Source organism: Panthera uncia, chromosome A2 (genome assembly GCF_023721935.1).
Source record: "Panthera uncia isolate 11264 chromosome A2, Puncia_PCG_1.0, whole genome shotgun sequence".
Lineage (NCBI taxonomy): Eukaryota > Metazoa > Chordata > Mammalia > Carnivora > Felidae > Panthera > Panthera uncia.
Genome location: NC_064816.1, coordinates 33,204,767 through 33,218,680, shown reverse-complemented (window position 1 = coordinate 33,218,680; position 13,914 = coordinate 33,204,767). Strand labels below are relative to the sequence as shown.

At 40.3% G+C, this 13,914-nt stretch overlaps 1 protein-coding gene across 1 annotated transcript in view; it reads left to right on the top strand.

The window, feature by feature from the left end:
- Positions 1 to 9,537, top strand: part of SUCLG2 (succinate-CoA ligase GDP-forming subunit beta) — a 326,281-nt gene extending 316,744 nt beyond the window's left edge. The window contains exon 11 of the mRNA XM_049642683.1: positions 9,409 to 9,537. Coding sequence (XP_049498640.1) covers positions 9,409 to 9,431 — 23 coding nt within the window. The 3' untranslated portion in view covers positions 9,432 to 9,537. The remainder of the gene's footprint in view (positions 1 to 9,408) is intronic.
- The last annotated feature ends 4,377 nt before the right edge of the window (positions 9,538 to 13,914 follow it).

The following is a 13,914-nucleotide window of genomic DNA, read 5'->3' as shown; positions in this document are numbered from 1 at the left end:
AGAGTTTAAATGAAAGGACTGTTTAGGAATGTGTGGGCAGAAGTTAGGAGAAACTAACAATGAGTGATGAAATCCTTGCTTGGGTGACAGTGGAATGCCATCACTGCCCCTAACCTTGAAGCTCAAAGACAGGGAAAGATGAAGGAAAGTGGAAAGAGTACATTCTGACAAGAGCCATGCCCTTTGGAAGAATGTAACCACTACAGTCCAGCCGGGAGGGAGCTGGGTAAATAAATGCCCTGATGTCGCTCTTCTGATCCCATCCCCTGATCTCCCGTTGGTGGCACACCCATCAAATGAATGTTACCAGAACGTAGCAGGTGAGGGAGCCTGCGGATGGAGTCCATGTGGCTCAGCCTCCTGGGTACGCAGCAGGGTAAAGTAGATCTGGAGCAGCAAACCAAAGGTCTCTCGTTACGGTCTTGTGCCATTTCTCGTATCATTCAGGTTTTTAACATTCATGTCAGTTTTGTTTTGTTTTCTTTTTAATTTTAGAGAGAAAGAGTGCAAGTGAGGGAGAGGGGCAGAGGGAGAGAGAGAGGGAGAGAATCTTAAGCAGGCCCCATGCTCAGCGTGGAGCCTGATGCAGGACTTGAGCTCACAACTGTGAGATCAAGAAATCAAGAGTCAGACGCTAACTGACTGAGCCGTCCAGGCGCCCCTGCACGTCAGTTTTTGAAGCCCTTTCCATGAGGTCAACTGTAGTGCATATCATCCGAAATTGCTTCCATGCTTGCCCCCCACAAAAACCCTTTTCCACCCAGTAGTCAGAACGATCATTGTAAAACACGGTTCTCTTGCTACCTACTTGCTGAAAAAGTCCTTAAGCGTCCACTTGCTTCTCTTAAAGACAAAGGCCAATGATTTTAACATGACCCACAAGATTCCTGGTCTCACCCTGTGTACATCTGCTTCAGCCTCATTCTGTGCCAGCCATTTCTTCTTAGGTCTTTGAACAATCCACCCTGCTTTTGCCTTCCCTCCTACTGTTCTTTCTCCCTGCAACGCACTGGTCCTGGTTCACCCCTCCTGGTTTTTCACATTTCAGCTTGGAGATTTGCTCCTTCAGGAAACCTCTGATGCTTTTTGCTCCACCCCCATGACCCTTCAGGACCCTCTAGCAGATGGTCGTAGCACCCTCACATTTTTCCTCATTGCATTCTTTTAAATTCGTAATTTTATAGAGCTGTTTACTCTCCATTGCCCCTTAGATTGTACATTCTAGGAACACGGAATCTAGCAAAATGTCTTGTGGCACATAGTAGATACTTAAGAGATATTTATTGAATGTATGTATAAATGAATATCTGAATGACTGAGCTGGATAAGAAACTGTACAAACCGGATAGCTCACCCCTGCTTAAAGGGTCAGCTGTGACGAGTCCCTGCGGACCACAGGCTCAGTGTTGCCAAGGGGTGACATGGGACTCAGGTTGAGGGAACTTTCCGTGTTTTACTAGATATCAATGATGAACTTGATCTAATGTAAAATATCTTGACTTTCAGATGTTACTAATTCCAATTTGTTTAAAAATACTATACAATATAAAGAAACACTATATAAGCTGAATTCAACCCAGGGGTTATGTCTTTTAATTACTGGTGCATTTGGCTTCAAAGAAGGTAAAACTTCATGTTGGAGGTTCTCTGTTTAGCATGGAGATGCAAGACATTTTTTTTATAATCGTGTTACGAATATCTGGGTTTACCCAGATGTGTTTGTAGTCAATTAATGGTCGACCCTAGCTTCCACTTAACCACCATAAATCAAATATTTTAAAGGAACAGTCAGGCAGAGGGCAAGATCTATGGAGTAGTCAAACACCCCCACTAAAAATACGAATTTATAAACACTGGCTCATCTGGCCTTTTTAATGATTACTGACAGAGAATGAGTCAATTAACATGAGTAGTGTTGTTTTCTTAATGGTAATTTGTTTTTTTCATGGACTTAAAACTTTGCTTGAAGACGAGTTGCCCTGGGAGGAAATGTGTTTCTGTTTCTGTGGAATTCATCAAGCGTTTCGTCTCTTCTGTTATGAGGGCTCGGTGCTCAGTCACTTAAGAGCCAGGTAGTACGAGTGCTGAAGACCATGAGTGGTAGGGAAATGGGGAGTGATTATGTCGTGGAACAAATGGGGTATCATTGAAGCTGTCTGAACAGTGGGTAGCATACTTTCAGACACGTTGCATAGGTTTTTGAATACCCTCATGAAAAGGGGTAGATTTGACCTCTTTGCTTGATCCAATGAGTGTTTTCTTGGGAACGAGAGTATCCTTACCATTCCAAACCACAATTTTCTGAGGAGAGGTGTAGATATTTGGCCTCTTTTATACTTTCAAAAGCTATATATTCTTTCCCCCCTCTTCTGCTATTGCTTAGAATGAAAAAAATATATATCTAAACTACTGATGTCAGATACCAGTAACATCAGATGTCTTTCACCCAGGGTTAAGTTTCCTAGTGACTTTCAAGCTCCTTCCCTTGGAAAGCTCATGCACCTTGTCACAGGTGATATTTTCCAAATGAAGAGGCATGCAGCATATCAAGATCATATATCACATGGCATTTCGGTCAAGTATCTAAACACCTTTGCCAGGCTCCGGACATGCAGCTGTACAGAAATTAGGTCATCCCTGAATGAAAAACAGGCCAACCATGCCGATCACATTAAGGAATTTACAAATCCCACTTGCCCTCTCCCAAATGGGAAGTTTCACCCTGAAGCTGAAGGTGGACTCTTGTTTTTAAACCTGGAAGCAAATTTTGAGGAGAAAATGCATTTTTCCCTTCAAATTAAATACGTGATTGCAAGGAAGACTTTTTTTTAAGTTTATTTATTTCGAAAGAGAGAGAGCGAGCATGAGCACAAGCGGGGGAGGGGCAGAAAGAGAATCTCAAGCAGGTTCTGTACTGTCAGCACAGAGCACGACTCAGGGCTCAAACTTACGAACTGTGAGATGGTGACCTGAGCGGAAGTCAAGAGTCAGACGCTTAACCGACTGGGCTACCCAGATGCCCCTGAAGAAGACTTTTATAAACAAAATGATTTCATAGTATCCTGGCCAAGCTTCATGTACATAACAGTTCATGCATCTTTTTTAATGTAACAGTCTGGAACAGAGACCAGCGCTTTCTAAGTATTTTCATGTCAAGACATACATAGCGTATATGTACAAGATACTAGAGGCTGGTTATGGTCTGGGGCCTCCCAACCCATACCCCTGACGTTTGTAGGTATTAATATCCTTGCATACTTTTCACGTACCCTGAGCACACCGATTGGGAATTCTGAGTAGAACCACCAGCCTCTATTAACATTTTATTTATACATCAATTTCACATACCAAAGAGCAGTGATGAAAAACTTTAATATTTTTAAAATTATTTCCAATAAGCATCTTCTCTATTAACTCGCCAAACAAAACCTGCTATATTAAAATATTATTCTCATTATCATTCCTGACACTGATATTTACTATGTGGGTAGAAATTTAAGTAAATATTTATTTTTCATGTTGAGTGTAGCAGTCTTAGGGATCCCTTCCAGATGCAGAATGCAATCTCAAACCACTTGGTGTTTGTCACTTCACGTAGATTCCCATTTAGTAAGTGGATGAGGCTTTCTTTTTTTAGATAAGTAGGTCTGTAACATTTGGGGTAAAGTAAATAACAGGTGCTGGGGATTAAATTTTATTTTAATAATCAATAGAATATTCATTGATGATGGGTGAGGGCAGTGAAAAGAAAAAGAATACCCTGGGCTGCCTGGGTGGCCCAGTGGTTGAGCATCCGACTCTCGATTTCAGCTGGGGTCATGATCCCAGGGTCATGGGATCAAGCCCCGAGTTGGTCTCCATGCTAAGCATGGAGCCTGGCTGACATTCTCACTCTCTCTCTCTCTCTCTCTCTCCCTCTCCCTCTGCCCCTCCCCTTCTCTCTCTTTCTCTTTCTCTCTTTAAAAAAAGAAAGAAAAAGAATATCCTGCATAAAGCTCTCTTACTGACTGTTATTCATGTCTCAGTATTAAGGAAAGCACCTAATTGGCTTATTTGATACTTTACCTGAATCTTCTACAACCAGTTGTCAGAGGAAACACAAACTCATGGCAAACCATAAAACCTTCAAGAATTTCCACTGCCATGTTTCATTAAAAATATGTGTTTTTCAATATGAAAACACAGGATAGTGTACTTACTAATAAAGAGACAAATTAGGCAATACTGGCAATTAGAACAAGTGAACATAAGAGAAAGTTACCATCTATCCTTTCTTACTTAGACAATTATTCTAATGAGAAGAATCTAACATTAGAAATGAAATAATTTCACCAGAGTTCATTACAACGTTGATTTGCTACGGTAGAGTCTGGTCTCATATCTACTAAAAATGTTAATAGTATCTATATCCTCCTCGGGAAAGTACAAATTGTCTAAAAATCAATAGTTTTTGGTAGCTAATACATTCTTTTCAATAGTTGCTTAATACTCTTCCGAAAGACAGCTCCTTTTCTCTGCTCCCACTCCATCGTCCCGTGCTGACAGCTGGTGGTGAATGGCATTCTCCTGCCACTCTATTCTCTGGAAGTTCCATTTCCTCTAACATCAGTGCCCCGGGCTCTTGTTTCTCCACATTGGCCTCCCTCCTCTTCCCTCTGGAGCACATTAGCTCATGAAGTATGTTGACTTTGGTGCATCCTCTGAGAACATAGAGGTTCTATAGTCTCTTGCCTTTCTTTGTAATCACCAATCCATCTTTTTTCCCCCATTTCCTATTTTCTCAGTGTCCTTCTGTTCCATGGGAAGATATTGGCATTAATATCAGTCATGGGTCATGGGGTTTGAGATACCTCCTGTATCTCAAAGCTTGTGGTAATTGTGTTGTATCCAAAAATCATACTGAATAGCCAAGATAAAGTCAGGCTGCCTTTAAAGGTGATCCTGTAGTTCTGTGAGCTCAGGGAAGCTAAAAATAAAAAGGGTTTCCCAATTGTGCACTATGTTAGGGAATGAAAAATATTATAGAGTTCAAGCTGGGGAATGCATATATACTCAGTGAGTCAGATGAAATCAGTGGGAAGCAGTCCTATGCTCCCTTGTTCCCCTTCTTTTTCTAGGCTCCTGTATGTTATAAGGTGAATAAGAGACAGGTGTGAGGCACCAGAAAGCATGGCAGAAGCTGAGGATGAGAAATTGGAAGATTGTAAAAATTATTCAATAGTTTCTGTCTGAATATCATGATTGCCTTCTCAGGCAAATTTATCATAGAGTAACCTGAAACCCTGAGCCTGGGTTACCTCATATATTTTGGTTATAGGGACACTAGATAAAGCTATCATCAGTATTTCATAGGCATGAGTTTTTACAAAACTGATGACTTTCTAATCATTTAAATTGGTAATATCAGTCTGAGTAATTGATAGGATTCAAGAATTGATTCTCAGATATTCTCCCAGCATCCTGTCTAACCAATCTGCTATTTATGTCTGCCTGGATACTAATAAACAAACCACCTAGGCTGAATACCGTCTTTCACCCCTCCAGATCCCTTGTGTACCTTTTTTTTTTACCTGGCATCCTGTCCTTAGAGGCTGATGTCAGCTCCCTTGTCCCCTGACTTCCTTTTAAGTTCAACCATTAGGAGCCCTAAGAAGAGCTTGGAGGAGAGAAGAGAGATCTGGATAATTCTCTCTCCCCGCTCGGAGGTTGCTTTGGCCTGCATGCTCTCTAAACTGTTCTCAAAATGGACTTCTCCGCATGGCTGTCCCCTCCCAGGTGGCGGTAGCTGCTCCTCTGTCCTTGCAGGCCTGGGTCTGGTGACAGATGGGCTGCTGTTCACACTTTATTCTTCAATATCATTTTTGTAAACAGTTCTCTGCAAATACCTCTTTTGTGTGAACAGTTTCTGTAATTATGCTCCTATCTTGAGTATGCTTTTTCTTTCCTGTGGTAACCTACGGATACACCCAACTCACCAATCACAGACTGACACTTATGTTGCAGGTATTGTATATGGCTCATATTTAATAGTTTTAAATAAGGTTATCTTAGCAATGTAGATGTTATAAAAGATTAACATGGTCTGGCTACACCGAGAATCATTAAATAACAGACCAACTATCAAGTTCTGGACACTAAACCCGAGAGATGAGCAAAGGCTTGAAGGAATTTGAGAACAAAACAATGAAACTTGCAAAAATTTGCGATTAGCTCCTAGCTTGGGCAAAAATCACTAGGCAAAGGCGGGCTTTGGAGATCTAGCAAAGAGATGAACATTTCTTCCTATGCGACATCATAGTGAAATGGCTGTGGCCAGGGCAGAAGAGGATTTTAGAGCCAGGGAAGCGGGCTCTCTAACGAGATCCTAGAAGAATCCTAAGTCCCACTCAAATCCGGACAGTGTGGATTTGAATAACAGGCTTTTAACATGTGGTATATCCATAGGACAGAGTATTATTCAGCCATGAAAAGAAATGAAGTGCCGATGCGTGCTACCACGTGGAGGAACTTCGAACACATTATGCTAAGTGGAAAAAGTCAGTTGCAAAAGGCTATATGTGATAGGATTCCATTTATCGGAAATGTCCAGAATAGGCAAATCCATAGGGACGGGAAGTTAAGTTAGTGTTTCTGGGATCTGGATGGAGGGAGGAATGGTTGTAGGGCTCCTTTCTGGTGGTAAAAATGTACTGAAATTAGGTAGTCATGAGGGTAGTACAGCCCTGTGAGCGTACTAAAGACCACTGAAGTGTATACTTTACAAGAGTGAATTTTATGATATCTGAATTATATACCAACAAAGCTGTTAATTTATAAAGTGAAAAAAAGGGGGGAAAAGGAAAAGAAAAATAAAGCAAGAGTGGTTATATTAATAATAGGCAAAGTAGAGTTTGGATCAAATAAAATTACCTGGGACAGAGAGGGACAGTACGTAGGATAAAAATCAACCCACCAAAAATACATACTTAACCCTAAATGGATATGCACCTAACACTACAGTCGTAAAATATGTGAAGGAAAAACTGAATGAACTGAAAGGAGAAATGGGCCAAATCACAATTACAGCCAGAGACGTCAACAGCCGTGTCTCAACAATGGACAAAACACCAGCACGGAACGTCAGCAAAGATATATCATCAACACCATCAACCAAGAGGATCTAATCAATACACATAAAACCCCCCTCCCAGCTGGAGCAGAATACACACTTTGTTCAAGCATTCATGGGATGGCACTGACATAGACCATAATCTGGGCCATGAAACATTCCCCAACAAATTTAAAAGAATTAAAACCATTCAGAGTGTGTTCTTCATGCTAGAAATGAAAAACAGATAACAGGGAAATCTCCAAACACTTGGAAACTAAACAACCTACTTCTAAATCACCCATGGAATTAGAGATGGTGAAAAGCCTCAAATCAATAATCAAATCTTAACAATTTAGGAAATGAGAGAAATCAGAGCAAATTAAACCCAAAGTGAGCACAAGGAAAGAAAGAACAAGTATAAGCACAGAAATCAATAACATTGAATACAAAACAATACGTAAAATTAATGAAACAACTGCGATATCCTTCAGTAGGTGAATGGTTAAACAAAATGTTGTAGATTCAGGTCATGGAATGCCACTCAGGAATAAAACAGGAGTAAGCGAGTGATAAACGTCTTAACCTTGGATAGAACTCAAGGACGGGATGCCAAGTGATCAAAGCCCATCCCAATAGGTCACACATTGTACGCTTCCATTAAGGTAAGATTACCAAAATAACAAAAATATGGAGATGGGGAAAAAATATTAGTATTTGCCAGGTGTTCAGGATGGTGGAAAAGTGTGGCCAAGTGTGATGTTAAAAGAGTAGCATATGGGAATATTTTATGGTGGCAGAATGGTTCTGTTTCTGGATTATGGCAGTGGTTACATCAATCTACACATGTGAGAGGATGAGATAGAACTGTAATGTACACATTTTCCCATTTTCCTTGTTTTGATACTATAATTAGGTACGATATAACCATTGAGGAAGCAAGATATAGGGACATCTCTGTACTATCTTTAGAACTTCCTGTGAATCCAATGTTCCTGCAAAATTAATAGCTTTAAAGAAAATTTACCAGATGAATTTCTATTTAACTTTCTAGGACCATGCATGTTTATTATTTATAAATGCCCACTTAGGAATACTTTGGTCTGAATACTTATTCAAAAACGAAGGGAGTCTCAGAAAACTTGGTTTTAAGTTCTGACTTTTCCACATTTCAGCTTTGTGGCTGTGGGAAAGTAAATTAACCTCTATGAAGGCTCTCAATGGTATTTACTGGAATATTTGGTAGATTTTGTGTTCTCTAATTTGCTAGACATGAAGCTAAGGAGATCTAGCCTGCTTATGTCACAGAGTGCTTGAGAAGAACACCAAGGGATACATAGTCATGATTTGCACATAGTAAGTGCTCAGTAACTGCTTACTGGATTAAATTAGATTGGATCACAGATAAAGGTCATATAGATATTATAAAGAAATATCTATTACTAGTGCTGTGTTTGTGTTGTGTAGTATGTCCAGACAGAATTAAATCTTGCCAAGGCAGAGTTCAGTAAATGATGCTGCCTTTTTGAAACATCAAAATCGTGAGTAGATTTTGAACGTGAAAAGATGGTCCATGTAGTCCAACTGGCTACCTACAACTAGGATATCTATAGTTGACGTTGATGCCAAGATCCTCTTTACCCGGAAGGTTCCCGTGTCTCCCACCTTCTATGAATGTTACTGCACATTGCTGAGGGCTGACATTTACCTTCTTCCCCAGAGAATTCTCAGCAAAGTAGGTTAGTCTCACTTGGGAAGTTATTCCCAGTTCTGGGAGCTGCCTACCATAAATGCCTAACACAGGTCACAAAAGGCCACCCCTCCTTGCTCGAAAGTGGGACCAACTATGGGGTCCAGTCTGTAATTCAGAGCTTTTCTTGGGATTAGGCTAAAGCTAAGGTCCAGCTGAATACACGGCCTTGCATAGCTCTCTCCCCTGGTCTCCTGCCCCTCTCCCTGGCTCCCTTTCTCTGTGAGCCTTCTCAATCAATCATGTGCTTCTGAAGCCCAATCTCAGGATCTGTTGAATTTAAATTCCTACAGTGGCCAGCAAAGCAGACTGGAATTTAAAAACTGAATAGATACGGAGGTAGAAATGCCAGAGAAAATACAAGGTGCCCAGTTAAATTTAAATTTCAGAGAAACAATTGTTTTTGGTATAAGTATATCCCAACTAGTGTATGTGTGTGTATTTGTGAGTGTGTGCAGGGGTGTGGACATGTATTTGTGCATGTGTGTGTGCACATGTGTTTCGTGCATGTGGGTGTGCGTATGTGATCACAGCGAGGCTCTAGTTTTTCATTTTTCCTCTCTTTTTTTAGCAGCTGCTGAAGAGTTTGGTTAATAGGTCCGATCTCCTGTAAGTATCTGTCATTCTCGTCTCACCCTGGGATGTGCGAGAGCAGCCAACTTCTCATCATCGTGGTAATCTTGTTACTCCACCAGAAGAACTCTAGCTTCAGATTCAGATTAGCTGTTAAGTGGGCAAATTCCCCCCCCCCCCCCGCCCCATCATTTGAGGGAAGGTGCCTTTGTGATTCTGTAGAAGGACTTCTCTTTCTGACTACACAGTCCGGTAGCTTTCCATCTCTCTCCTAGAGATGTCTGTTCTGCCTGACCTGCAGACACAGGATGACTTTCAAACCCCTTTTCTTGGTGGCGAACAAGCTGGTTGAGTCCAACCAGTAAGGATCTTTTTGATCCTAGAAAGAGACTTGGCGATACTCTACTCCTGTTTGCTACTAACGCCCAGAATTTTGCAGTATTACTCTACTACTCCCTCTGACACATGGGTTGTATCCAAATGTGCCCACAGGCATATGTGGACCCACAAATTCACAGGTTCATGTGTGTGCCTAAGTAAGCATGTCAAAGCCGGGGAAGTACCAGTGCCATGAACCACAGAGGCCCTATCAATGCCTCTGTGTCCACCCTGCATCTGTTTGGTTGGAATCCCTTCATATGGGGTAGGCAGCATTTTGGGGACACATGATCCTGTCTACCTAATGAGGTCAGAATCCCCCTACTGCCTTAATCTTGACGGATAGACTGTTATATATAACTGGATTAGTTCTATTTGACAGTATCTGTTCCTGGTTTACATGAAAGAACATTTCACGCAATCATATTTGAGCCATGCTTACAAAAATTGCTATTACATTATCCCTAATTGCAGAAAAGAATGTGCTTTTAACAATTGGTGTTGGACATATTCCCTCAAAATCATCCATTTTGTATTTAAAGTTTCCATGAAGTTTCCATTATGTCCCTTACTATGTCCATGTTGCTAAGTTTTGAATTACATGGAATAAAATTCATACCTTTGGCAATTCTGCTAGGTTAATAAGTATAGGGGTAGTTTGTTCATTAATTCTTTTTCTCTTGCTTTCCAGTTTTCCTGTGAGCAATGGATAATAGTAAGAAAATAGTGCTCAAGTTAAAATAGAAGGACGATGTAAAAATATTTTGTCCATTTAAAGCACATTTGTCCATAAAATCCTTTTTCCTTATTTGTTGTTAGAAAATGGTTTCTTCAGGGGCACCTGGGTGGCTCAGTCGGTTAAGTGTCTGACTTCATCTCAGGTCATGATCTCACAGTTCATGGGTTCGAGGCCCGTGTCGGGTTCTGTGCTGACAGCTCAGAGCCTGGAGCCTGCTTCGGATTCTGTGTCTCCCTCTCTCTCTGCCCCTCCCCCGCTCATTCTCATTCTCTCTCTGTCTCTCAAATAAATAAATATTTTTAAAAAAATTTTTAAGAAAAAAATGGTTTCTTCAGCTCTCTTATTGTAGCTTGATATGTAAGAGCTTTCAATAATGTCAACCAAGAATTTTTTCACTTCTTTACAAGCCTGTTATGGTTGTTTTGTACAGTGAATACAGAAGATGAGTACAGTCAGCTTACATATTCTTTGGCAATAAATGTGGCACTCTGGGACCGTTAACAACTCTAGTATCTTCCTGTTACTTAAGTGGCCCCAAAGAGATAGAAAACTTCCAAAAGGGTTTAGCTCACATCCAGAGGAAAATCTGGCTCACCCACTCACAAATAAAAAATATATAGACACTTTGAGTAAGCTTTATGATTGTGATGTGTGGAAATATCTATTCCTTTTACTTTCCCCTTGTGAAAATTAGGTAGAATTGAACATTTATGTTACAGTAGGGAAAAAACGAAAACCTGTGCTTCCTGAACATGAACCAAATCAAGGACTGTTTTTTCCCCCTGGAATTTATCTGCATTTCTGTGTTTTTGCAGCCTCTGTCTATGAAAGCAGAGTTCAATAGCACAGTGGCAATAAGTTAATATATATTCATTCAACAAATGCTGAGGGAGGGCTCACCATGTAAACACAACAGTAACATTATCCCTGCCTTCACAACACTGATATTGGGGAGGGGGGGCGGGGGGGAGATGGACAAAGAAAAAGTCAACAAAATCATTGCAAATTTTGAAAAGTACAACAAAAGAAATTGCCGAATGGGACAAGATCTACTCTAGATATACCAATGAAGAAAGAGCTCTCCAAGGAGAAGCTATTTTAGCTGAGATAGGAGGAAAAGAGAAGGATGAAACATAGTCCAAACTAAAGAAGAGCATTCCTTGAAATAAGAAAGAATTTAGGGTGGCCAAGAGGTATGGGTACACTGTTGTTGCTTCCATGGGAAACAAGGTTAGATAGAGAAGCAGAGGCTAACCTTTAGAGGCTCTGAATTTAATACGCTTGGATTTTTTCTAAATGCAGTGGGAAGACATTGAAGATTTTAAGCTAGATCAACTTACTCCGATTCTTCCCTCTACTTTATGGAAGATGGAATAAAGGGTATCAGAGATAGAGAACTTCAAAACACAACAAAGACTTTTTTAGGAGACCGGGCAACCAGGGGTGGTGGTCTGGTCCAGGATGGAGCTAGAAAGGATTGACCACTTCATGGCACATGTTAGAAGGGAGAATTGACAGAACTTGTTGATGGCTCGGAAGTGGAAGGAAAGGTAAAAGGAGGAAGCAAAGAGGAGCCCTCTGGATCTGGCTTGAGCATTTGAGTGGAACTTGGTGTCTCTTACTAACAGAAGCCAGACTACTTTCATGGTTCATATCTGCATGAAGAAGAGAACAGTTATTCTTACTTGTTAGTGTTTCAAGTGATGTTAGCAACACAGCTTTGATACATTTGCCTTTTATCTTATGCGTTACCTATTTTTTATTGCATCCTAAGTGTAGATGTCTGCAGTTACTTAATGTATTGTATGGATAATGTTGATACTGGTTATTTTTAAAAACAAGGAAAATACTTCTCTTAAAAGCAGTTTCTTGTGTATAACCATTGAGGTGACAGTAACCCTTATCATGGAAAAACAAGCACAAGAGTTGATGTAAAGCTTTCTTTCAAGTACCCATTGTGTGGTCCATAATTCACCCTGAAAAGCTGATAGTATGATAGCAGGGGCCCTCTCAAATATATTCATAACAATATACAACTGCAGATTTCTGTTTTATACAGGTCAGTGGAGAACCATCACTGCTGAATCAATGTGTCTAACTTCTTGAATGTCTAAATTTAAAAAGAATACATTCCTGCTAAGATTCCTATCAACCCTTGCTGATTATGTTTCATAAAAGCAAATTCTCGTACAGTGGGCTCTTAAAAGGACCAATTTTCTGCTTCTCTTGACTATATGAGACATTCAGGAATTAATGAAAAAAAAAAAACAAAAAAAACAAAAACGCCTGTCTGGCTTGTAAGCACTGCAACCTTATCTCTGCATAAATTCTCACAGGTCAACTCAAAAAACAGTTCAGGGTCAAAAATCTCATCTGGTCACCTAGATTAAAAACTAATTTCTCTAAAGTATATCCTATATTGAAGCTTTTTCATGCAAATAAATAGCAAGGGCCTTATCCTCTCTTCCTTTATTAGTTGGGCATGTCAAGAATTTGAACAGAACATTTTGTTCTGTACTCTAATTACATGCGTTATCAGGAAAAATCTATTCCTTGCATACATATCGTCAGAAGCAGCTCTAAGAGTGTGGTTTCCATCATAGGACTCGTCACGGTGGTTCATCGTAATACTGACAGTTTAATCTTTTGTTTCATACGAGATTAAAAGCCGCTTGATACCCATCTCTTCACAGCTTGGACCGTGAATCCAGTTGGACTCAATCCGTATCTAAGTACCGTCTCTTTCATGAAGTGGACTCCATTTTCCCACATACGCTAGGTAATTATCTGCCTTTACAGGGGAAACACTTCGTTGATGAGAAAACCCACCCAAACTGATTTTCTAAAAAATAATGTGGACTCACAACTACGTGGCTAAACAAGACGAATCACCACAGTCCTTTCCCTTTAGACGAAGCGACACAACCAGAGTTGTCGCTCGCTCACCGCCTCTCTGGCGGTTTGAAGACATCATTCTATTTGGTCATTTGTTTTATTGGCTGTTGAAACGTGATGGCTACCTCTGAAATGAAATGACTTTTCAAAGCCCTTTATTGGATCTCGGGACGTGTCAGTAAAAAGAAAGAAAATAAATAAATAAGCAGATGGAGTTTGAACACAAAGAAAAACGACCTTCATTCTGAGACTATTTATTAAAATGATAGTACAGTGCACTTTGCCTGTGAGGTGGCAAATCACAAATAAGAAATATGGGAACCCGTGGAGCTGTTGAAATTTAAATTATGTGGCAGCTTTCCATCAGAAATGCAACAGTAATTTAGAGTTAGGCTTTCCTGGCAGATTTATGTTTCAGTAAACAAACAAAAGGACTTTCTTGACTACAGTTCCAGGTGTGGGAAAAGATCCATGAGAATTGGAAATAATGTT